Raw genomic sequence first — 25,415 nt, 5'->3', positions numbered from 1 at the left:
ATATCTTACCAGCACAACATACATGAATCGCGCGATTGAATTTTCTGGTCATTATTAAGGCGGCCGGAGCTATGGGGGTGTTTCCGTGTAAGAGTGGAAGGATTTGAGGAGCAGAAGTGACTAGTGCTCAGTTGACACAGTGACAACAGGAACGAGGGTTTCTATGTTCGGATTCATATTTGTCTTTCGAAGATTTGAATCGTGAATGTATGGGAACAGAAAGCCACCAAGCATGTGAATCCGGAGTTTGGAAAATTGCTACTACAGTGAAAACATGGACATCAGGAAGGACGCCCTCTGCAGGCCGAAGTATTGTGCAGTGCACCAGCTGGCAAAAATTTGTCATCGTGAAACAGCAAGTTTTTAGTCCTACATGATACATGATGATGTAGTTGGCCTAGTCACATTCAATTAATATTAACAAATTCATCACAGTAAAAGAAGCATTATCTAGGAGGAAAGTCTGTGATCCAGGAATGTTGGAGTCTTGACTCGCACCAAGGAAGGTAAGGTTATCAATCGTGTCTAAACATGCTAATGTGGACATGATCATGGAAGACCGTAACGGTGAAGACAGTCCCCAGAGGAACTTCCTCCTTGCCATCTTGATGGTCCCGGTTACTCCTAGGACTTCGGGGTCCCATGTCGTGGGAGCGGGGCGGACGATGGACCCCACAGTTCTGGGGATGGGTCCAGGCATTGTTGCATGACATTGACAGTGTGCTCAGCACCTTTGTGAAGTTAGTTCCTTATTCCACATTTTGACGTTCGACATTCAGTATTGAACAAGTGACTGTTCGATATTCCAACATTCATGACATTGAAGAAATCGTGTAACACTTAAACCTAAGTAAACTTTTGACTTTCGGGGTGCACACCCCCAGAAATGATGGAGTGCAAAAGGGACCAAATAAAAAAACTGTGCCACTATCAATGCACATGTGTCCATTTACATGTACCTTATTTATGCTGTACTTGCCTTTTCACAGTGATGTATTCACACTGCTCTCTCACACAGAGGCAACCCTGGGCATCCTTTTTTTGGGTCAATCAAGCCCTGAAATGTAGATAGCACGGTCTGTTTTTTTGTCCCAAATGCACTCTATGACTTTTAAGGGTGTGCATCCTGAATGTTAAACTGTTACTTATTCAGTGTTGAATATCAATCCGTTACGTCGAACGTGAAACAAGGACTAAGTAACTAACTTCGCATTGCCGTGCTTAGCTCAGCCTCATTGTCCTGGTGCATCAAAGTGAAGCCAAGTTTTTTTCCGTGGTACGACTTGTACTTCCACTAGTCACACGTCTTCTGTCATGTTTTTAAAATGGCTCTTTTCATGCCTTTTGTCTTACTGCTTGTTTATGGGACCGATTCTGGCATGTCTGGAGCTTTTTTTATTATCATTTTTAGAGTTTTGACATACATATGTTTGATTCTTCCCTCCATGGTTTGATCCAGCCCTTTCTTGTGTCATTTCATGTTACCAACTGACATGTACATCTAGCATGTTGAACTTTACAGTTGTTAACCACAAATCACAGCACTTCCTTCATTTTCACATTTTGAAGTCTCTAAAAAGTGACTGAACTTTGACCTGAAGGATATATCTGGGTAAAGTTTCTTTCCCTCTAACTTCTAAAGGGAAGTTATGTGCATTTACATGTACTTACCTTTGTGTGAAATATGAAGCCTGTTGAAAGATGCTCTCACATGTAATTTTCTTGCCCCGACTTCATGCTCAAAACAAGTTCGGAGCCCGTTTTTGTGGCTGTTTTGGGAAAATATTATCATGTTTCTCTTGGTTGAAAAACAAGTCACAATGTTAGTTGACCTACACATAGTCCTTCATGTTGAAAGGTCAATAGATCACACAATAAGTAAAAAATGGCCACTTTGGTTGGTAGCAAAGTTATGTTTTAAATCTACAGTGCTGGCTAAACCTGACAGCACTCATCAAACCGACTCAGAGATGATAACTCCAGCTTAGCTGGAAGGGCACGCTTACAGTCCTAAAAAAAAAAGTGAGGCGTCAAACTACACCGTGCAACTCTCCTACACGTACACTCCGTGCTATTCTCTTCTGCAGTTAGCCTACCTGTAACACAGTCACTCTGCACACAATATCGCTTACACCATCGATCATGTCGGCAGCACTGATTGTGCCGCTTTCTCTCATCGGCGGCTACGCTGCGCTGTCGGTCTTGCTGTTACGCTTCCCCCTGCTGATTCACAGAAAGAAACAGACCAAGATCAACGCCAGGCTAATTGCCCACAGAGGGGGTAAGTTGACGTGCCTTAGCTGCAGTATTGAGGAGACGTGATACCCTTCAGTGTCCACATTTTGCTTGAGAACTCTAAGAACTGGGCCATCTGTGCCAATATGTTCCTGCAGAAGCTGTTAAAATCCTAACATCGGAGCTTGCTCTCTAGTTTCTACTTGATTTTGCTATTTTGGGAAAAACAATCTTATATCTAAAATCCTTGCCGTTTTTCTTCCTCTTGCAATCAATTTTTTTATCAGTCCTGTTGATTGATTTTATCAGTCTGTGTCCAACTGTAACTACAGATTTCTCTGCAAAATGTGTTAAGATAAAAATTGTCTCTGTGTTCTTCGTTAAATTGCAGGTGCCGGTGAAAACTTGGAAAACACACTTACAGCATACAGACAGTAAGTTTCCTGCACTCTCAAGCAATTGACCGTTGAACAAGTCACCCAAAAAAGTCCGTTATTTTCAGCTACCCAAAAAGTAACTCACAGAATAACTGTTGGAAGCATATTTTGTTTGAAGTTAGTTATGGGACAAAACTCCTTGTAAAATAATTCTTTCTGGTAAGGTCTCGTTTTGGAGAAAGCAGTGAAAGACGGCCATTACCAGCGATGTGTATAAGGATTCAATTTTGGAAATTGCCGTTAGTCGTTCATTCTTAATTTGGCAAACTGCTATACGTTGACATGACGCATAAGTGCGTGCAGTTACTATAATTCATCGTTTCAGTGTGCGACATCGCGTAGCTGCTGTTGGCCAAATTCGAGCGTGTCCCAAATGCTGATTTGGGGCACCATTCAAAACACCTGGCAGCTTTTGATTTGAAATGGAGATCCCAGACTATTATTTTTCTCAGAATTTACAGCATTCACTGAGCTGAAACGTCATCAGGTTAGCTGTTTGGCACCTTTCCTTTGATTTTGAGCACTTTGGTTGCCTCAAACAAACATAAGGCACAAAAAACAAAGGATGTACTCTAGCTTTAAATCCTACCATCGTTTCCATTTGTCCACAGTGCCTTGAATTCGGGAATGGACATGCTGGAGATAGACTGTCAGATCACTAGAGATAAGAAGATTGTGGTGTCTCATGATAATCACCTGGAGAGGGTGACAGGTGTGGACAGATTCATCAGTGACTTGGACTATGAGGTGAGTTGAAAATGAGTCAAGTTAACACCCTTGTACCTGAGGCATGGTCAATTTTTCAAAATTTGTATGCATGACCTGTGGAATTTGACCTTTGCTCAGTTATTTAACTGTGGTTTCCTTCGTCAAGAAAAATTGTAAGTCTGAAGAGCAGTATCTTTTACCCATCGGAAATGGAACTGTCTTTCCAGTGCCATTTGTCTCAAAGTATGCTCATTTCCACTTATAGTTCAGCTTTTCAATCTTTTTTTTGTCTTCAGGATTTACCGCTCATCTGTCAATCTATACCTGTCCATTTCTGCAAAGGTTAGTAACTAGTGAGAGAAAAAAATCCATACTTCATACTCAAGAATTAATCATTGTAACTGCCAGAAATTTTTGAGGGATCTTCCAGAATCCTGCACACTGTGTGCACATCAACTTTCAATGGGTATTAAACCCCCAGGCATAAACTAACTATTGCTGGGCGCCACCTTCTTAAATTGTGGGTGATATGCCTGATTGATGGCAACAGCTGAACAACATCCTCTGTCTGCTCTTTGGAGAAGTCCTCCCTTACAAAGAAAAGACAGGCTGTTGGTGATTGTTGTGACTAAGCACCCGGCCCACACAGACCGTACATTCCAACGGAAAGTGGTCACTCGTGCTCAGCTCGGCTCGTGCCAAGTGCAGAAACCTTGCATGCAGCATGTCCCCGGCAAATGAACATTGTTTCTATAAAAACACATGATCGCTTAATTGCTCGCACTTGGAGCTCACAGAGTTGACCGTCTTTGAACTTTGACCATTCTCCACTTTCTACCAAAGGCCAGACTGTTTGTGGGAGCGAGACGGACAGGAGAATCCCCCTCTTGCGGGAGGTCTTTGAGACGTTCCCCAACATCCCCATCAACCTTGACATCAAGAGAGACGATGATGAGCTCATACACAAGGTGAGATCCTTGGCACCAGTCAGGACAGTACCCAAACATATGCCAGAGGGTGTGGTCTGCTAGACTCTGAAAAACCTGGAAGACCAAGGATTAAGCACTTGCTGCCGGGGAGCCTGGTTTCGGACACGTATTCTTTATATACACAGCTGGGGTGTCAGAAATCAGACAAAGGGAACTGGGCCTTGTAACAAAAGAGTGTACTCGCAACAAAAGACCAGGATGCTGGGAATTACCAACATTTTTTCTCTGTCAGTTGCGGAGATAATCCAGCATTGTCTTGAAACAGTATACCACTGTTTGTGGCATTCAGTGCGAGCGGATTACAACCGGGGGCAAAAGCGCTCCACCACCGCAGCGATGAGCCACACAGCACCGCTGCATGCTAATATAGCCCCTTGTGAAAAGAGGTCAGCACCGCACTGTGCCAGTGTCGCGAACAAAAGAAAATAACATAACACCGCACAGTCTGGGCTCTTTATAAAAGGCAGCAGGACTGGCTGAAATACTCAAGCGTCAACAGATGTTGTCTGTCGGATTAGAGTAGCCACCAGACAGTCATTCGTGTGGATGTAAGTGTCCAGCAAATGAAGATATAAATTTTTTAACAATTTTGAAAACAGAAACAAATTAAAAATACACCAGCCCAGCAGAATCAACATTTGTAAATGCCCCTGGCATGTCAAACCTCCTCATTTCCAAACCAAATTGTTACTGGACCCCTCCACAAGTCTGACGAACATCGTTTTTTTACGATTGGTTTGTTTTACCGTGCTCTTTGTTTTGATGTCTTACTCAGTGTAATGATAAAAAAAGGGTGAGAACTATCGAGGTTTCCTCAGTGGATTTCCTTTGTGCAAGGGGGCATTCTTAGGAGTGGTTTTTGCAACTTGGGTCTCATTTTTTGGTTGGGTCACAACTCTGTGGTGCTGCTGCAGCATCAAAACATTTGCTTTTCACAAAAAATACAAGTCAGCGTTTGCCAATAAACAATGGGTATTTTCTTGGCTGCTTTTCTAAAAAACCCACTTGTTTAAGTGACAATTGATTTGATTGTTTCTAGGGTCACACTAGGTCAGTCCATTGGTTAAATTGATTTTATTTGTTCACTGTGAAAGTTTCTTTTCCCCATATCTTTGTTTTATTGTTTTTAATTTGAACAGGTCCTTGATATGATCATAGAGTACAAGCGAGAAGATATAACTGTTGTGGGTAACTTTGCTGAATCTGTTGTCCAAAAATGCCACCAACGAGTAAGTGTTTCATAAGTCGCATGTCAGCTCAAACAAATTAATCTCTTTTGTTTGAGCGGTGTGTCGTAAAATCAGTCTCATGTATTTTGCTTTGAAGTTGGAAAATTTTGAAGTCGTGAGATAATCTGAGGCCACAATGAGTGTGGAGTCTCTCTCATCAAGACAAAAACCTCTCTGGTAAAATCTCAAGTCATTCTTGTCAAGTCAGACTGGAAACATCTCAACTCCCTCTTGTCAAGTCTTAAGTCATTCTTGTCAAGTCTCAAGTCACTGTGGTCAAGTCTCAAGTCACCCTTGTCAAGTCTCAAGTCACTGTGGTCAAGTCTCAAGTCACTCTGGTCAAGTCTCAAGTCACTGTGGTCAAGCCTCAAGTCACTCTGGTCAAGTCTCGGGTCACTCTGGTCAAGTCTCAGGCCACTCTGGTCAAGTCTCAGGTCACTTTGGTCAAGTCTCACTTTTGGAGCTTCAAAAATTTATGCAGGCACAGATCTTAGCAGCAAATCAAAACTTGAGTAATTCCAATTACTGAATGCATTTGTTACTTTCAAAGGCATCGTCTCTTGACCTTTAACCTTTGACCCCATCCCCAGGATCACGTCCACCCCCTTCTTTTCAGCATCTCAGGCATCGGCAAGCTCATCCTCCTTTTCTACTCGGGACTCCTCCCCTTCTGGCCTCTCAAAGAAGGCTTTGTTGAAATCCCTTTTGATTCGGTCGTCACAACCAATTTGTAAGATTCGTTTCGGTGTGGAAGGTGGATTTTTGCTGCACATTATGTACAGTGGAAATCCATAAAGAACCTCACCTCGTCCGTCCATGGTTGCTAGGTTGATCATGTATTGCATGATGGGATACATTACTGGTTTGCATGCATGTCAAATTACTCACTTGTGGTACTCATTTTTGTCGTGCAGATTTATGGCACAAGGTTTTTATTTTTCAAAAGAAATTGAGACAAGGAGTAAGTTTGAGTGTCAAGCGATCGGTTGTCAAGTCCCACATTTTCATTGTGCATACCGTTTTTCCCCTTTTCCCCCAATTAAACGCACTCGGGAACGATTCGCACAGGCACCGCAAATCCCAACCATTATGAGCACCAGGACATCAGTTAAGATGCTGGTGGCCTTCTACCTAGGCATCCTGCCCTTCCTCGATTTCGAGGAGGAATTCCTCGAGATCCCCATGGGAAGAGAGTTGATCAAGAACTTGTAAGATGCTGGCTTTGGTGATCCGTAGATATGTCATTTGTGGTCTGTTGTCTTCGCTGTGCTCTGCGTTTCTTCTCACGGTGTTGGGGCTGCATTTAATGCATTTACAACGAGTTAACTTGTGTGTCAAGTGTAGTAGGATTCCAAATTTCTAAACTCTGTCTAGTTTAATGGGGGCAAGCGAAGGGGAATGCTGAAGCACCAGAAAACATTGAAAGAAGTGAGGGATCGCAGGATTGTGGTGGAAGGGGAGAGGACGTCGTTAAATTGCTGTCACGTATAAAGCAGTGTTTCTGCATTGCTGATATATTATTTACCATGGTTTGAATGCTCCAAAACCTGATGGATAGAACCAGGGTCAGAAGGAGGGATTTCTTTCTTTTTTTATAAAAAGGGCTTATGGCATTGGCTGGAAATGAATGGAATCCCTTATTCTGACCATTTTTGACTGCATGGGAGGAAAAATGAGTTAAGGTATTGAGAAGTGCTTCAAGATTTCAGTCCACTCATAAGCCCGATTTCCAATTAGAAGGTAGAGCAGGTTTCGTTTAGAGTTCAGTCTACTTAGCTACTGGTCTCACCGGCAGATGGCAGATATGGCTTCATGCGGTGAGAGTTAAAAACCGTGTCAGAAATGGGCTTTATAGGGGCTACAGCTGCGTCTTTACTTGTAATTAGCAAAGACCTAGACCTAGCCTCAGACGTAAGCTTTGGATGCAGCCTCAGCCAACTATCCACCTGCCGACTTGTGGCGGGTCCTCTCTCTCTCTCTGCTTTTCTTGCCTTGCACATACCCCTTTCCAAGATCTCTCTCTTGCACAGGTCTACATGTGCATGCTCGGTAGGTTTAACTTCATTCGTCCATTGATGTCAGGAAGTGTCCCCGCGTCGGGACGTCCATGACTTTGCGCATATATTGTACACTAGTCTGGTGGTAGCGGGGCTATTTCCCAAGTGTGCGGCTTAACACACGGAGCCCATCAAATAGACATGATATTACAGGGCTCCAGCACTTGCACCATCTGACACCGATATAAACAGAAACAGTGGAGAGGTCATAGAAGGGCTAGGCTTTGCTTTTCTCTGTCATTCTCCAGTTTATGGGGATTTCTTGTCTGGTGAGACTTAAACATGCTAACGCAGACTACAAAAGACGGATCTTTTAGAAGAAAGTTTTTACACTTCTTGCCGTATACTAGGATGATGCCAACCAGCTGCCACCCAAACTGTTTCTTGATCTCTGTGTGTTAAGTCTCAATTTGACATTGCAAACCAAACCTTATCCTAACTCATGCATGTACATCTTCATCTTCTCAACCATTATTAATATATATTTTAAATAACCCTCACATAAATACTCACAAAATCGTTTTCTTGTTAGTTTTTTAACCTCATAGTTAGACTGACTCTTTTTCCATGATGCCACATTTGTTTGTGTCAGTTTTTTCTGACTTCATTTACTGATTTTTCTCTTCATTTTGCCTGACCTTGAATTGTTTGAAAATTAACCTTTCTGTGTTTTTTGTCCAAAATGGTAGAAGTTCCTAACATAATTTTTACCATTTTCTTGCCTGAGTTCTAAATCACATTGTGGTTTGTCACTCTAAGTTAAAATACTAAACTTTGTATTGGAAGTGACTGCTGAGGTCATGGAGGCATGTTTTATGTACAGGGGGGTTCTCGATGTTTGTATTTTTATACAAAGCAATTTAGCCTACATACAAGGTGCAGATGATTATTTGACTACATAGAGTACCGAAGTGTGACGTCACTGTAAACCAGAAAGTGCAATGCAAATGAATGAAGTATGTGTGCGTGTTGGTTCTAGCGCTGGTTCATATGCTCATGCCTTTTACACACTAATTGTGCGCGTGACGTATTCACTTCGGTACCCTAGTTTTCTGAACTGCTAAAAGATCTTAAAATCACAAACAAAACGTACATGCCAGTAGGGCATTTCTAGAATCTTGTGGATTAAAACGAACAGGTTACACTGTGGGGCATAGTTCATTGATACAAGATTTCATCAGGAAACAAGGTAAGATTAGTATTTCCTCTGTTTCCCTTTCGAAACCGGCAGTGATGTTCAGAAGCGTTGGCAGAAGGCCCTGTTATGGGTGCTGGACTTCCTGCTTATCAACAGGGTTTTGTTTGGACATCTGCAGAGACGGGGAATCAAGGTTGGTGCCTAGCTTCGGAGATCCGAGTCAAACTCGCCAGTTTCTGTATTTCAACCACATTTACGTTTAATCAATATGAAGCATGTTACGTACCGTTCAAGAGCAATACATGTGTGAGAAAACTTGGTCCTGTAAGCTCAACCGTCCACGGACTCACTCACACACACTGAATGTGTTCGAGCTTGCATGATTGCGGGGTTTTGTTCTCAAATGACCATGCTTTTTCTCTTTTTTTGAAATGCCCCACTGGTTCGTTCTTGTCAAAGACTCTGAGGATGGAGCTGTGACAGTCTGTTTGGATTGACCCAACTTACTTTCAAATTGTTGGCAGAGACTGGGAGTTTTTACCTGTTGCAAATGCAAACAAAGTGGATATTACATGTTCAACATGGTTGATTAGATCCCACAAAATGAGTCTTAAGGCCTCTTTAGTAAATGGTTTTGGTTTGCAAACAGAGTTCCTCATAATGACTTCTTGTATCTTGACGAAAAGAGACATTATGTGAGTAAAAATGTTGAGGTTTCCAAATGATTTACTTGTGTGTTATGCAAGGCAGTTATTGCAAAAAGTGATTCTGGCGACTTCCAAGTCATTTTGTGAGATCGGGTCACGTAGATATTTGCTAACAGGTTGGTATAATCTCCAGAAAATCATCCCCGGTGTGTTCTATTTGATGACAGGTTTACGTGTGGGTTCTCAACAACGAGGCGCAGTGGGACAGGGCCATGAGTAAAAGGGTGGACGGAATCATGACGGACTACCCTGCCAAGCTGGCCGAATACATGCGCAGGAGGGGTTACTGGCAGGACGGACGGGCTGGGCTGAGGAACGAGAACTACAACACATTTGATAATGGAGTGGGCCAGTAGACCGGAACGGGACAACAAAATTGAGGGACCACTGGTCGATTTCTCCTGGTAACCTGTGCACAAAATGTATTGTGGGTACCTGGCAAAAGTTGCCCAGGGTTAACTAATAGTCCTGTACTGGTGCTCAAGGTGCAACGTTATTACTATACCTGCTTGACTGGGCTCATAAACATTCCAAAAAAACCACCTCGGCACCCTGGGGAGTACATGGTCTAATCCTGCCACATCCTGCAAATGCCTCATCAAACGCAACACTCTCTTTCCTCGTTGTCAGTCATCAGGACTGGATTGGAACCTCCGATTGGGGGTCTAATCCTGCCATATCCTGCAGATGCCTCATCAAACGCAACACTCTCTTTCCTCGTTGTCAGTCATCAGGACTGGATTGGAACCTCCGATTGGGGGTCTAATCCTGCCATATCCTGCAGATGCCTCATCAAACGCAACACTCTCTTTCCTCGTTGTCAGTCATCAGGACTGGATTGGAACCTCCGATTGGGGGTCTAATCCTGCCATATCCTGCAAATGCCTCATCAAACGCAACACTCTCTTTCCTCGTTGTCAGTCATCAGGACTGGATTGGAACCTCCGATTGGGGGTCTAATCCTGCCATATCCTGCAAATGCCTCATCAAACGCAACACTCTCTTTCCTCGTTGTCAGTCATCAGGACTGGATTGGAACCTCCGATTGGGGGTCTAATCCTGCCATATCCTGCAGATGCCTCATCAAACGCAACACTCTCTTTCCTCGTTGTCAGTCATCAGGACTGGATTGGAACCTCCGATTGGGGGTCTAATCCTGCCATATCCTGCAGATGCCTCATCAAACGCAACACTGTCTTTCCTCGTTGTCAGTCATCAGGACTGGATTGGAACCTCCGATTGGGGGTCTAATCCTGCCATATCCTGCAAATGCCTCATCAAACGCAACACTCTCTTTCCCCGTTGTCAGTCATCAGGACTGGATTGGAACCTCCGATTGGGGGTCTAATCCTGCCATATCCTGCAGATGCCTCATCAAACGCAACACTCTCTTTCCTCGTTGTCAGTCATCAGGACTGGATTGGAACCTCCGATTGGGGGTCTAATCCTGCCATATCCTGCAGATGCCTCATCAAACGCAACACTCTCTTTCCTCGTTGTCAGTCATCAGGACTGGATTGGAACCTCCGACTTGATGGTTGGGGGTTACAAACCCAAACCACAAATAGCCACATGTCCCCAAGTGGGACGTTGCCGTTGACATTGACCCAAACGTCAGCTTCAAAAAATGGGTTCAATAGGCGATAGGGTACCAAAGTGATTATGTCACATGCACAGTTATGTGTGTAAACGGCATTAGCGTGAGAACCAACGCATGCGCCAACACGCATGCACATTCCATTCATTTGTACTGCACTTTCTGGTTCAAAATGACGTCACGCTTTCCGTACTCTGTAGCCCTACTGATTCTTAGAATCTCTTGATCACATCAGATACAGATTTATTCACGAGTCAGCTGTAGTAAATCGAAAGTCAGGTAATCTTTCCATTTTAGGAACTCGAGTAGAAGTGAAAAAAAAATGATATAAAATTTCATTGCAGTCGATGTGTGATTAAACTTATCTTAATGTTTGAAGTTGAAAGTGAGGCTTGAAGTGCAAAAAAGTCTGGCACCACCCCATTTAATAGATTACTTTAAATTTATAGATTCGGGGAACACAGTCAAAAATGGTGTCCCTTGAATGAGGTCTATTTTGTGAGACTTCTTCAATCCATCTGTCACCGTACGTACCGTTCTGTCACTGTAACCATGGTAACTGTCTAGATGCCCACCGTTCCTAATGGCTAGTTCACCACCTCTGACACAGTAGAAGCCCCTTTCTGTGCTGAAACGTGAAGCAGTTTTGCCTTAACACCAACCATCACACCGTATTCCAGGTGCCAGTCCTGTGAGAAAAAGGCGTTCTCGCTTTGCATGCACTTGGAAACTCTATTCGGGGGGGTTTCTTTTGGGGGGGGTTGAAAATGATGGTAGCTTCACACCTTCCATTGTCTTGTGAGCGCACACATTTCAGAGAGGCTGCTGTTTGCTACCTAGAAGACAAAAAACATGAATCTTGAAAAGAAACGTTTCTATTAATATTAGGACGTACGGATGTATTTCTCTAACTATTGCTAGGATTGATGTTTATGGATGAATTGTCTTTCACCAATTTTTCAAAGTATTTTGAAGTTAGAAGTTTTATTGGTATTTTTATGGACACAGAATATGTTATTTAGCATGTCTGAATGAACATGTATAGTATGTGTAATAGGTGCATGTACACTTTCATCTTTTTAAACTGTTGGTAGATATGGCCGACAGCAGATTTCAACCGTCTTTGTCTTTTTTTATGGACTCATTTTTAGCACATGAGGCATTTTTACCAGATAGTATAGGGTAACGTCCTCATGTTGCAATGCTTACATGTACTTATATTTAACTGCAATTACCAATAAGCCTTTTGCGAGTTAAATTTGAAGAAAATCTGGTACACTTAGTTATCTAATTACACATAAACATAACAATTTCAATTTATTAAACTAAAGACACTGTTGCTATACCGTGTGATTTTGCAAAGCGACCACCATCTCTGGAATGGAGTGGTTCCTTTGTGCCTTTCTTATCCATTGAAAAGTGTATTGTTGCAAGCCATCTCTTATGTAACTAAGCAAAAACTTGCCCCGAATCACAAGGCATAGCAACAGTGTCTTTAGTGTGGAGAATTCAAATTGGTATGTTTACGTGAATTTAAAGAACTCAGTGTACCAGATTTTAATCAAATTTAACTTGCAAAAGGTTTATTTCCAGTGACTTTCCAGTGAGGAAAAGTGGGAAATTTCACAGCTTTGCCAAATTTGTGCATCATTACAATGGTAACATAAATAGTTTCAGGCCATTCCTTGAAGGTTTTTTCTCTGGACGAAGAGTGAAAGTCACTTTTTAGAGGTTTGCAATAATCAGGTTTTGTAATTCTTACGCTGTACCAACAGCTCAGAAGGGACCAGGGAGAGAGAACAGAAAAGACCAGGGATTGAGAGAACCGACAGATTGGTAGATTTATATCATCATTGTTTATTCTGTTGACAAAAGACAGTGTTGTTATACCCGTCACAAGTACATGTACATCACAAGCCACTGAGTGTTGAGCCAAATCACAAACCATTCAATGGAACAGCGACACAAGCATTCCTTTGTCACCGTTTTGTACCCAAGCACCTCGGACTTGTCTTGCAAAAGTGCTTATAACTGGACTTGTGAAGGACTCTTCACTAATACATGTAGCCACCAATTACATTGGGAAAGTACTTGAAGTATCTGTTCTGAGCAGAACAAAAGAGGGCGTGGTTTCTTTTGGTACTCACTGCATAGGCGCACCATGAGGCGCACAAGTATATGAGCGTTTTGACGCGGAGCACGCTGAGTAGGCATAACTCATTTATACCAGCTTTTATGGTCTTTGAGTACATGCAAAACGTGTGCAAGAACCCGCTTGTAACCACCCGTCTTTCTTTTTGCTGATTGGGTGTGCACTTCAGCTTGGGGCGGATAATCTGGATTAGAAAGATTAGAGTCAATTCTCCCCAATCTTTCAAAGTCCACCAGGTTTTGGAGGATTTAAGAGATAACTGAGGAGAGTTAAGAAAAACGATTTCTTTTAAGCTACATATGCCACTGAGTTCCTTCAACTGTGCGTGGGTTTTAGAGGATTAAGGGAGGTCCCAGGGGTGTTGGGTGGTCAAAGGAGTCTGAACTTTAAAGAAAGGAATTTATCATTTGTAATGATAAATTTGGGTATTTCTATAAATTTGGGGTCCAGTGTGTGACATTTGCCTGTCCTTGTTGCACCTGACCTGTGTAATTTGACGGGATGTATCATTGAAATTGACTTCAAATTATTTTTGTTTCGAAGGTAATTTGCATTGCGTGTACTTAGTCATTCTCAGAAATCAAAGAATGTGTTCTAAACTCACAAAATTAGAAGCCAGATGGAACAGGGATGGGAAAAATGGACCCACAAGTCATAGGATGGCCCATTTGCATATAGTGTGTAAAACAGGTGGAATTGGGTACCTGCAACATGGAAAAAAAAAACCAATTATGCAAGGTGCTTGTTACAGACTGGCAGATTTTGGGATGAAGGATTCACAGTTGCACTAATCTGTAATACATTGATGAGGTAAAATGTTGTACATTGCCTCTCTTTTTTTGGTTTTTAACTTGACTATCTATATTCCTCCCTCCTCTGCGACTGTTTTTCAAGTGAACTGATTCACATTTCCTGACTTTGATCAGCAGTGTTGAAACTGGTCAGACTTCAACAAAGCTCAGACAAAGTTCAAACTAGATTTTGGTGCACCTAAAAAGCACATGTAATCTGTATTAGGCATTTTTTTCCAAAGAGTTGTGTGCGATGCTGTAGAGTTTGGTGCAGTGTGAGCGGTTTCCAAATACTAAAGGTCATGTTACGTTGAAATGGAGTCGCGTATTTGGAATTCCTGTGAATTGTAGATTTTATTCAAAATTGAAACAATGAAATTTCACATGTATCTTCTTTGCATTTTTAAAAATTAGTATCTGAAACTCCTTATATGCATATCATGTTTTGAAAAATTTTAAATTCCTTGACTTCAATTGTTACGAATCTCAAAACAAGAAGCAAGGATACTTAAAAGTACAAGTGACTTGTACCTGAGTAATCCCTTCAGAAATAGCTACAGCTTCAGACATGTTAAGATTGAACTGTGTGCATGTATGCATTCACAATGCAATTAGACATACATAAATCAGTCTTTTAGTAATTGATTGCAAGACGTTTCTCATTATTTCACAGTCTCAACAAAAGAATTATTTACTTACACCTGAAAATGATGATTGCATCTTTTCTTTCAAAATTTATGGGACGCTTGGTCCAATAGGTTGCACTGGCAGGAAGGTGGTCTTTGGGAACAATCGTCACAGGCTCTGCAAAACTGCGTCACACGTCTCCAGAGCCACTTTTGAGTTCAAGGCCTCTGAAAGAATCTTGCACGCCATTCAAGCAACAGGAATCCTCAACATTTTAACATCTAAACAGCGTTCATTTTCGTCAGACCAAGCTGAATGTAAACATCAAAACAACGGGCTCCGTTTAGGGTTTCCTTTATAATCTAATACAAAGTAAAACTCAAAAGTGGCCCCGGTGACTTGAGACTCGTTTTCACAGAGCAGGTCACAATTATGACCTTAGAAACCCGTTCAGGAGCTAACAAGGGCATTCCTCACAGCATGGCATGTTCCGCTTCCCCTCCAGGCAAAAGCTGGCCACATTCCCAATGCGGCAAGGGGGTTGCAGCAAATTCAAATGGAACGCTGTCCACAGACAAAACAAGCATCGTTCAAATTTTGCCGGCAGTGAGTGAGGAAACTCTGGTTGACTTTGTAGAACACTGCTTCTGAACGATGGGCCCCACTCGACCTAAAATGCTTGACTGCTTCTCATTCTGTGACGTTAATCTGCGGCTCACGTTGATAGGATATGACACTACAGGGTTGATACCGAACACAAGTTTCCACACACAAGTGCACCAGGCAAAAGCTTCTAGCGGGAATTCCATGTCTCCTAATTTTAAAATGAAGTTATGATATTCAAAGCTTCTGTCAATTCCATGACACTGCTTCTGCCTGGGTTGTTCTTGCACAATTCCCAAGAATGCACGATACAAAAATCTACGAGTTAAAAAGGTCAGTCTTGTTTAGGTTTCATCTTTGTCTTCATCCACCTCAAGGCCTTGACAAATGAACTCAGGACTGGAATGCCGACGGGTAGAAACAGAGGTATGTAGATGGCAAATCTGTTCAAGGAAAACCAAAATAAAACATGTTCTTATCAGTTACAATTAATTTGGAAAACTCCACTTCAAGTCCGCTTGATGAAAAGTTTGGTATTGGATTTTGCCTGTGAACATTTGACAATCGCTGTGTATATTGGTGCTGTCCGATATCTTGTGAGACAAAAATTGACATGCTTAAGGGGGGGGAAGCAATATTCAAATCGAAATCGAAACCTGTGATAAGTCCTACAGGTCAGCTGTACATGCTTGTAACCAATACGCACTCCTCTTCCATGCTTCCATGCTATACTCCGTCGTGTAAACCAGTTGCCCATCTGATGCATAATTATGGCTGTAGTTTGTCCGAACATTGGGCACGTCTAACGGAACATTCCGGTTTTTTTATAACTTACTTCTGATCATCTGGGAAGTAGAGAAGTTCCAGGAGTGAGGGGTCAAAGAAGGCCTTCTCTGAGGCAGCGATGGCCCTCTTGCTGTCGTGGAAAGCCCTGTATAGGTTGCCTCGCTGGAGGTAGGTGTGGCCCTGCTTAATGGCTGATACCGCCTGATACACCTGAAGACAGAAGGAAGATTCCCCGAAGAAGTTAATAAGTCTATCTGTATGTTGGAGTCTCAGCCCTAGTCCATGGGTGTGATGCCATTAGTTCACAGCTTACCAAGTAAATTGAAATGGTTGTTTAGACATGATGAGACACACATTTAAGCTCGAGATTTTTAAGATTTGCAATAAAAGTACCATTAACTTCTAATAGCACTAAATCACTACATTTAGATTACAGCGACTGAATGGAATATTCTGCACTGAAGATCATAAATGTAATGTACAAGTGACATAGCAACCTCCTATTGGCGGCATAAATAAGGGAATAAATATGTGTTTAAGACCAGCTCAGGAGAATGGACTAATGCCCAAGCAGCAGGCAAAGTCATTATCAGTGTTCGTTCTTGGCCAAGTACATATTTATTCTCATTCACAAATACCTTTTTATTCAGAGAGTCAAAATAAGTCAACATATGATGGATTTCCAACGAAATTGTTCGAAAACCTTACTTTAATTTCTTGAACATCCCCGTCCATTTTATGGTATATTCGTTTTGTAAGTTATCCAATAGAATCCCCTTCCATGAACTTGACGCGCACGTGGCGTGTCACGTGCACATAGACTCCTCACCAATCAGACCCGAATAAACTGTTTCATAATCCATGTGCTGGTGCGTGATTTATGCAGCGGGCATTATCACTTCTCAGCGGGCATTATCAGATGTTAATACACGGTCACATGACGCGTTTCAACCAATAGGAATAGAAAAATTGTCCCAGTTATTTATGAATGCAGTATAACATGCAGGCAATCGTATACATTGAACACACCAAACCGTTACTTTTTTCGGGCCTCAACAAAATCAATATCTAGGTTATGTTGTACTTGGAACTGAAGAGACACAATTTTGGCTGCAAAGTAACTACCACAGAGTTACTCCATGGTTTTGAATCTTAAATCTTCATAACATTTGTAAAATTATCACTGAAACCAAACGTCTGTACAATAAGCCATTTGTGAGTTAAATTTGAATAAAATCTGGTACACTGAGTTCTTTAAATTCATGTGAACATAACAACTTGACTTCTCCACACTAAAACCACTGTTGCTATACCTTGTGATTCGGGGCAAGCTTTTGCTTAGTTACATAAGAGATGCCTTGCAACAATACATTGTTCTCAACGGATAAGAACTGCACAAAGGAACCAGTCCATTCCAGAGTTGGTGGTCGCTATGCGAAAGCTTGCCCCGAATCACGAGGTATAGCAACAGTGTCTTTAGTCTGGGGAATTCAAATTGTTACGTTTCTGTGCAATCAGATAACACAGTGTACCAGATTTTATTCAAATTTAACTCGCAAAGGGTTTATTGTGCTGTACCTGATTGGCTATGTCGTCTCGTATGACAATATTCCCAATTTGGTTCAACAGCTGAGCCAAAGACACCAGGGTGGAGCTGGCTGTGGCCAGGTTCTCAAGTGTTCGGACTCTCAACAGCACATCATACTCCTACACAAGAGGGAGGAACCAGACTTTAGACATCCCAAGGCAATAGTTCATTTTATAGCTCGTCTCACGTTGACAAAGAAAGTGGTGTGTGAACGTGTATAACATCAACAGATTTGTCTCCCAGAAGTCAAAAATTGACCATTACATTTTTCCGGACCATAAACCATGTTTTGTGCACATGTTCCTGTAATGTGTTTTGCTAATACAGAACCGCACCTGCATAACCACTCTACCCCAAATTTCAAAAGTGTAATTTTAACAAACTGAAAAACATTTCTCTCTGCAAATCTTCAATTGACTGACGTTTTATAAAGACATAAGTAAAACAATATTTCAAAATGGCTTCCACAGTTTAATTGTATAATTTTCAGAAAAACGAGGCCACAGTGGAGTGGCCAAAAACAAGGATACAGATTGATATTTTGATGTCAAGGAGTGAAAAAAGACCTCTGGCTGAAGCTGGACTTACCCAATCGGTAATGCCAGTCTTATCAGGTGCCGCCAAAATGACGTTGTCCTGGATAGCCTATAAACAAAGGAGAATTCCATTCAAATTGTTCAGGCATACTCAGGGATAACACAGGTCTTGTGCAACAGTTATTGTGGGGGCCAAAAATACTTGTGGAACGCACCAACGTCGCCACAAACTGATCAAAAAATTTCCTGGCAAAAGAAAACTTAAGTTACAAAGTTACAAATATTAAAAAGTACAGACTGCTTTACCAACAAAATCATTTCAACCAATGGCTTGCTTCGACTTGAAATACTTGTAGCCAAAGACTGGGTTGTGGTAAATGTTACTAGAAAAAAGTAACTGGACGAACAAACCGGCAGGATATATAATATGTACTGCCCTGAAGCCCCAGCAAAAGGCCCAAGATATCTAGATTATGGGACCCAGAGATGTGTGGCCCAACTTGGGGTGTCCTGCATGTAAGATCTCCAGGAAATGTAAATCGTTGGGATAACCAGGAATGTGTAGAAATTCACGAAGTATTTTCTGTGCTGAGTGCATTTCTGTGCTGGGCAGAACTCGATCCTGATTCACAGCTTTGAAAGGGGTCAGAGACCAACCTGTTGTGGGATTCCGATAAGCAGTCTTAGCTGGGCCAGGAACACCTCCATGGCCCGTCGGGTGTCAATCTTGACGGCTAACGGCAAGGAGTCGTTCTCGCTGGGTTTGGGCACGTTGTGGATCATGACGCCGCCCCAGCGTGGGCTCAGGAAAGCATTGGTGTCCACCGGTTGTCCTAAGGAAAAAAGAAAATAAAACGGAAGGAGAGATTTTAGGAGTTCTGAGGGCAGCTCAACGCAAGAAACTGTGGCCTGGAACATTTCAAAACTTGCAATTTAGTATCGCGATCACAAGCGTGACGTTGTTGTAGCTTAAAACCGTGCCCGCTTTATGGAGTGTGGCGATGGAATGTTGGCACTGGAAACACAGCGAAGTTGGCTTATTGGCACTTTGTAGAAAGTGCACACGTATGATCAAGGGTGAGATTAGCAGAAAATAAAATCATCAGAAGTTTTGGGGGCCCCTAAAGTAGCGTAGGGTTTATGGTATACAAAACTACCCATTTCTTGTTTATAAGTAAAAACATCACAACTTCAAAGAAGTTAAAAAACAGTCTAAAAATCATGAAACCAAGAAAATCCTGATAAAAAATCGTGACAAATGTTAATCCTTGTTTGATGCACGACCAAACCAGACACCGAACTCACAGAGGGTATCACTCCGATTGAATATATTGTCTTGCAGAGTACAAATTCTTAAATCAGAGTATTTTGGACATGCTTTGATTCATATGCCAACTGTACTTCCTTTTTTTTTTCACTTCATAAAAATTGAAGGTACCATTATCTTCATACTTTTGTGAATATACGATTGTTTTGAAGCCCCCCCAAAATCCAGTCTTAATATGCTCTGTGATCAACATACCTTTGTTGTCAGTTATGAAGAGAGGTAAATGCCGCGATCGAGGGATGAAGAGAAGAAAGTTCAAACTTGGATTGGTTGAAACGTGGGACCCTGAAAAAAAGGCAGCAAAAACAATGATTACTATTCAAATTCATATTCAAATTCATCTAAACCGCAGGGTTCTTTCTCAAATTTCTCGATACAATGTATTTTAAATTTCGCAGGCTGACCAAGTTTTGCTTCGACTGGGTTGATGACGAGTGGCAATGCATTCTGGGATAGACGGTAGCTGTCATCTTCCTCGTTGTGCTTGGGCTTGATGGAGAGACCGGTGAAGTAGAGCACCTGGGAGTTGACGGTGAACTCGGCAAATTCAGAGAGCTTCTGCAGGAAGGGGTTCAAGTAGGCTGCAGATTGGAGAAAGAAACGATACCAACATGTTAAGACCAGACGCTGGGAGGTTGTACACTTTTGCAACTCAACTGTGAAATGATTCAAGCTATGTATCAGAGTGCAACAACTTCTCAAATTCAGAAACCAGTCCAAATATACATGTTTGATTCCTTAACCCCTTCGCTACGGAGGACTGCTACTACCGCACCTTTGTGTGAGGATTAGTGCATACCACACATACAGTCTATTCACCATGCAGCTGCTGGTTCAATGGGGCCTGCTGCTGGACAAAGCCCTCCATTCAGGGCATACCACAGCCCAGCAGACACGGTCAAATAATTTTGCCGTGAAGGGGTTAAGTGTTCTTGTTAGGAAATTTGAAAAAATAAAGGTTACCTTTTCTCAACATTCATAACTCTAAAACCCTTCATACTTCTTCAAAAATCAATCTGAAAGTTTGGGGGATCTTACAAGACTACATTTTCATCAATCATCACTCAATCAATTATCTCCTCTAATATAGGCAGATCTGGTAACCATACCAATGCTATCACTGATCATTTCCATTAGGCCCTACTGATGGTGGTACATGCTGTGATAACTACCATATAGCACCACTGTTCTGTGACAGTCGCTCTGTACAAAACTCAACTCCACGCTTTCAACCATTAACGGGGGCCACTGGAAATGTCCCCTGAAACCTTGCTGGATTGTCTATGTGTAAATGTAACCTCAACATTTCAGAATAGACATTTTCAATTCTAAATAGACGACAATGAGATCTGTTTTGTTCTGCCGGCGAGAGTTGACATAAAGCAATCAGGAAACAGGATTGTGTAAGGACATGTCCGTTCTTCTCAATTCAAGCCAAGGTTTGACGTTGAGACCCACCTTGGACCGCTTCTTGAATGTTCCACTGAGCATTGAATGTGGCTGGCTGAGGGTTGAGCAGACTGAAGGACAACTCGTAGCCTGGCGTGGATAGCAGAGATCTCATGCTGTGTGCATCAGCCTGGAGTCAGTGAATAAAAACAATCAACAGACAGTGCAATCAACTAAGACCTCCGCAAGTGGTGTGGATAGCAGAGATCTCATGCTGTGTGCGTCAGCCTGGAGTCAGTGAATAAAAACAATCAACAGACAGTGCAATCAACTAAGACCTCCGCAAGTGGCGTGGATAGCAGAGATCTCATGCTGTGTGCATCAGCCTGGAGTCAGTGAATAAAAACAATCAACAGACAGGGCAATCAACTAAGACCTCCGCAAGTGGTGTGGATAGCAGAGATCTCATGCTGTGTGCGTCAGCCTGGAGTCAGTGAATAAAAACAATCAACAGACAGGGCAATCAACTAAGACCTCCGCAAGTGGTGTGGACAGCAGAGATCTCATACTGCGTGCATCAGCAATCCAGGAAAAATACAATCAACCAAAATCTTGTCAAAAGGTGTGGATAGGACCTCATACCTTGTGGACAAGCAACAACCTCCTACCAAGTGCATCAGCACGGTGTCAGCAAATAACAACCAACCACCAATGCCATCAATTAAAATCTGGCCAAGGGGTGTGGACAGCATGTGAAAATCGTAACCTCTCCATTAAGTGGCCCTTCTTGTTTCCTTTTCACAGCCTGAGCCCAAGACCAAAACAGGCTTCCGGCGAAGACCTAGATCTGGACAAAAGATTCAGGTGTGGTCTCACCTTATCCAGCCGTCGTGCCCCTGCTGCATTCAGATATACTCTTGCCATAGCGTCCTCATTGGCAAACCTTGTCCGGATGAGGGATGCAACAACAGAATCTGAATTTTGTTCATGACACAACAAATTTAACATTCATTACCACTTGTAGGCTTGGCACGGGAACTCGCCGTGGAAATTATCAGATGTAAACCAAGGAGGGAGGCCAACAATGATTTGGATGGGGATAGAACGGCTGGTATTAAGTTGGGAAAGGCTACAACATGAGCCCCAAGAGGTTTATGAGACGGGTTGAGGTTAACAGAAAAATTAATGATAGAAAATCCTGTGGTAAAAACTAAATCGCTGAATAAACCCAAACAGAAAAGGAAACAGATGAAGACAGCAGACGAAACACAGATAAGGTACATGCTCTCACCTTTCGGTGTTGCCACGGCGACCCTGCCCGTCCCGACGAAGCTGTCTGTTGAATTGAGGAGACTATATCCTTGTGAAACGAGGTAGATTGTAACCTGGCCGTGTGGAATATCGGAGGATGTACTAAGCCTCCTGTCAAGTTCTGCAGAAACATTTAGAATGCAATGCTGGAGAATTTCAAGGGTTTTGCTACATTAAACTAACTTTTCCAAATCTATCAGAATCAAAAGGCTGGATTTCCAAAGACCTGTGTAAATGTTTCAATACTTCTGATCTCTGCCAATAAAAAACTTCCAAAGGTCTTGATGATGTTCAACGTTAGTTAAAATACAAAGATTGTGACACAATGTAATATTACTTTTTTGATATTGATTCATTATAAACCTTTCCATCTGGCAATTCAAAACAGGTGACTCCTCTAAGTCAAAGCACATCCCAGACTCACCTGCTAACGAGGAGCTTGTCCCAAGGACCTCCTGATCTTTGAAGGAGCACGATTTCCAGTCGATGGAGTACTGTACGCTCAATAACGACATCTGATCTGCTAAAACAAAGAAAAAAAAACTGTCTATGAACTTTAGTTTGGACAAAAGAGAGGTTTAGCAAGCCATTTTTCTGTTGCAATTGACTAAGGTTTTGGCATAATGTGTGAAAATTCCGATCTACACATTTTTGGGATGACCTACCGGGTTTATGAGTCTACGTGGCCTATACAAGAAAACTATGCACAGCATTTAGCCAATGACAGTGCCCCAAACCTGCCAAATCAATATACAACGTACATATCCTACATCTTTTCAAACATACCTGACTGCAACAAAGCATTGAGCTCGGCTTGGAAGTTGTCAAAGTCTTGTTTTTCTTCCTGAGTCAAGCACGAAATGACGGTGACTGGGATGAGACAGTTAGTCTGCAAGAAGAAGAAGTGTGGCTTGAATGATAAGAAAATTTCTCTTTAATTCTGAACTCAGTTTAAGAACTCATAAACTGCACTTTCCATACTGGATTCACAATACACAAACTGGACTTTCTTTAGGTTATAATTTGAATTTGTGCTTAACTGAGACGAATTTCAAAAGAATCCTTTAAAAAGTCCACAGCGTTGAGGGGATAGCTGGGGCTCCAAAATTCCAAGGTGGCTTCAACAGCCAACAGAAAAAATGCACGCTGCCGTCACTGCGTGCACATGCAATGTGTATACAAGGGAACATAAAATGAAGTGATTTTCCACCTGTTTTGTCGGTAACTCCTGTATTTCCTGGTAAGGGAGACTAGCTCTGTATGTTGTTGTTGACAGCCACCATACTGGGATGCCGAAAACCACAGCGATGAAAGCTACGGCCAAGGCAGCGTACATTGGACTTCGCACATCCTCTGACACATGTGAAAAAAAGAAAAAACATTATCAGTTAAGCTTTTCAAGTTCCAAAGGTCCCCGTAAAATTCACAACTTGAAACAGCCGCCCCTACATTCTTCGAACATTCTACAAAGAACAAAGAGCAAAGAACTTGTTAAATAATTTCTCCACCATTCCATTATCCATTATAAGTATGATGAACAAAATAGTGAATAATGAACAAAACCAACTGAAGCTCTTGAAACAACCTGATTTTCTTAGTTACAGTGTATTCAAAATAATCAAAATTTATTACTGATTTCAGAACGTTATTTCAATAAACTGGAAATGACTACAGGCAGATTTGAAATTGAAAGATGTTCAAATTGCTTTGACAATTCAAAGAATAGGCCTACGTGCTGTTACACTGGCACACACCAGGAATCACCCTTTTAATACATATCTTATGTGGCACGTCTTCGCCACCATAGATTTCAAAAGCCACTAGCTACCTGCATGGAAGGAGTGAAAATTGTGAATGAATGAGTACATGTATGTGTACGAGTCTCTGTCTTGTTTTTCTTTCTCTTCCATGTGTTGATGTTCCTAAAAGGAAAACTCTTAGATAACACTTGGGGGATGACTTGACCCGGGGACAATTTGACTTGGGGACAATTTAACCCGTGGATGACTTGACCCGGGGACGACTTGACCAGGGTTTCAATTCTGGGGGACGACTTGACTCGGGGACGACTTGACCTGGGGACGACTTGACCCATTTCCTTTATTGAGATGTTATAGGCCTAAGACGAAAACAGTGGAAGCAGAATGCATCATTTCTGTCACATTTACATGCACTTGATCCTGTTGATTGATACGGAATAATGCAGCATTACAAAGTTGATTCCTTCCTCATGAGTCATGGCCTCCACGATCCACCATGCGAGATGCACAGCTTGTACTAGGCCTACAATTAACACGTTATGTCAGTTATGCTGTTGGGCTCGATCACATTTGCACCTTGTCAGCTTGTTAATGTTATCCACTGTTCTTCTTCTTCTTGGTACTGCAAACAAACTCCTCAAATGGGATATACTGTTGCAGGTGTGTCGTGGCCAGTGTATAATAGTGGGCCTCCCTTATAAACGCAGTTAGGTCCATGTTAATTAATTTTGTCAGTAGCCTGTCAGCTGTAGTTACTTGTCGTTAGTACTTGTCAAATATGATGCCATATTTGGCCTGTTTGGCCGAGCCTCGGCCTGCATCACATGTCATACTCATGGAGCTGTAATGTGAGACTTAAACAACTAATGCAGGAGACATAACTCAGGCCTAACAACACTAGCCTCAGCTCAAGCGGCAGGCTAGCCCCACCAGTGTGGCACGGATTCTCACTCCCGCTCTATCCTTAGCTTAAGCATGTTAAGGAAGGAGCGGGGGTGAGAGTCCGTGCCACACTGGTGGGGCTAGTACTAGTGGCAGGCATATTAATAATCATGCAATAATCAAGTGGAATTCACCCACATTCTGCTTTGATTATAATACTAACCGTCGTTGTGAGATTCCTTGTCGCTCATGCTAAAAAGCCGTAGGCTTTACCACACTGTACACGCCAGAAAATCTCACCTCACAGGGAAGTCGTGTTGCTGAAAATCAGGACAGATTTCTTTGTAGAATATACACGCATTTGCGTTTTTTTCTGCACAGACTACCTTCAACCAAAGATCCCTTCAACCAATTTCTAACTCTTGGTGGCGCGTTTACTTAAGCGTGTCAATGACTAGATAGACTGCGGGCACATCAGCGACTGTATATGTGGCTCTTCACTAGTGTGTGCGCGCTACCTACCTAAGCCAAAGCCTAAAAATGAACACCAATCAGCCGTACTACTT

General features: G+C 42.2%; 2 protein-coding genes across 4 annotated transcripts; one reads left to right on the top strand and one right to left on the bottom strand.

The window, feature by feature from the left end:
• The first annotated feature begins 298 nt into the window (after nucleotides 1-298).
• On the top strand, nucleotides 299-14,681 carry gdpd1 (glycerophosphodiester phosphodiesterase domain containing 1). 2 transcript variants are annotated; one of them, XM_022245461.2, is made up of 10 exons: nucleotides 299-506; nucleotides 2,088-2,281; nucleotides 2,627-2,669; nucleotides 3,284-3,419; nucleotides 3,677-3,722; nucleotides 4,224-4,348; nucleotides 5,509-5,598; nucleotides 6,667-6,806; nucleotides 8,887-8,986; nucleotides 9,668-14,681. In XM_022245461.2, exons 2-10 carry the CDS (start codon nucleotides 2,143-2,145, stop codon nucleotides 9,854-9,856), a joined length of 1,008 nt encoding a protein of 335 aa, XP_022101153.1. In that variant the 5' UTR covers nucleotides 299-506; nucleotides 2,088-2,142; the 3' UTR covers nucleotides 9,857-14,681. The 2 variants fall into 2 exon arrangements, with proteins under 2 accessions (XP_022101153.1, XP_022101152.1); XM_022245460.2 differs by lacking the exon at nucleotides 6,667-6,806 and adding an exon at nucleotides 6,189-6,328 and having other exon boundaries at nucleotides 301-506.
• Nucleotides 12,935-25,322, bottom strand: pigs (phosphatidylinositol glycan anchor biosynthesis class S). 2 transcript variants are annotated; one of them, XM_087141743.1, is made up of 14 exons: nucleotides 25,073-25,322; nucleotides 23,418-23,560; nucleotides 22,994-23,096; nucleotides 22,632-22,730; nucleotides 22,188-22,328; nucleotides 21,773-21,870; nucleotides 20,966-21,086; nucleotides 19,912-20,088; nucleotides 19,703-19,792; nucleotides 18,838-19,013; nucleotides 18,233-18,289; nucleotides 17,635-17,763; nucleotides 16,106-16,266; nucleotides 12,935-15,713 (listed from the first exon to the last, which is right to left on the bottom strand). In XM_087141743.1, exons 1-14 carry the CDS (start codon nucleotides 25,098-25,100, stop codon nucleotides 15,605-15,607), a joined length of 1,632 nt encoding a protein of 543 aa, XP_086997869.1. In that variant the 5' UTR covers nucleotides 25,101-25,322; the 3' UTR covers nucleotides 12,935-15,604. The 2 variants fall into 2 exon arrangements, with proteins under 2 accessions (XP_086997869.1, XP_086997870.1); XM_087141744.1 differs by having other exon boundaries at nucleotides 22,632-22,727.
• Nucleotides 25,323-25,415: the final 93 nt, after the last annotated feature.

This window comes from Acanthaster planci, linkage group LG09 (genome assembly GCF_054643075.1).
Source record: "Acanthaster planci isolate LZ-2023a linkage group LG09, COTS_SCS, whole genome shotgun sequence".
NCBI classification, from domain to species: domain Eukaryota; kingdom Metazoa; phylum Echinodermata; class Asteroidea; order Valvatida; family Acanthasteridae; genus Acanthaster; species Acanthaster planci.
This window is presented reverse-complemented; position numbering and strand designations above follow the sequence as displayed.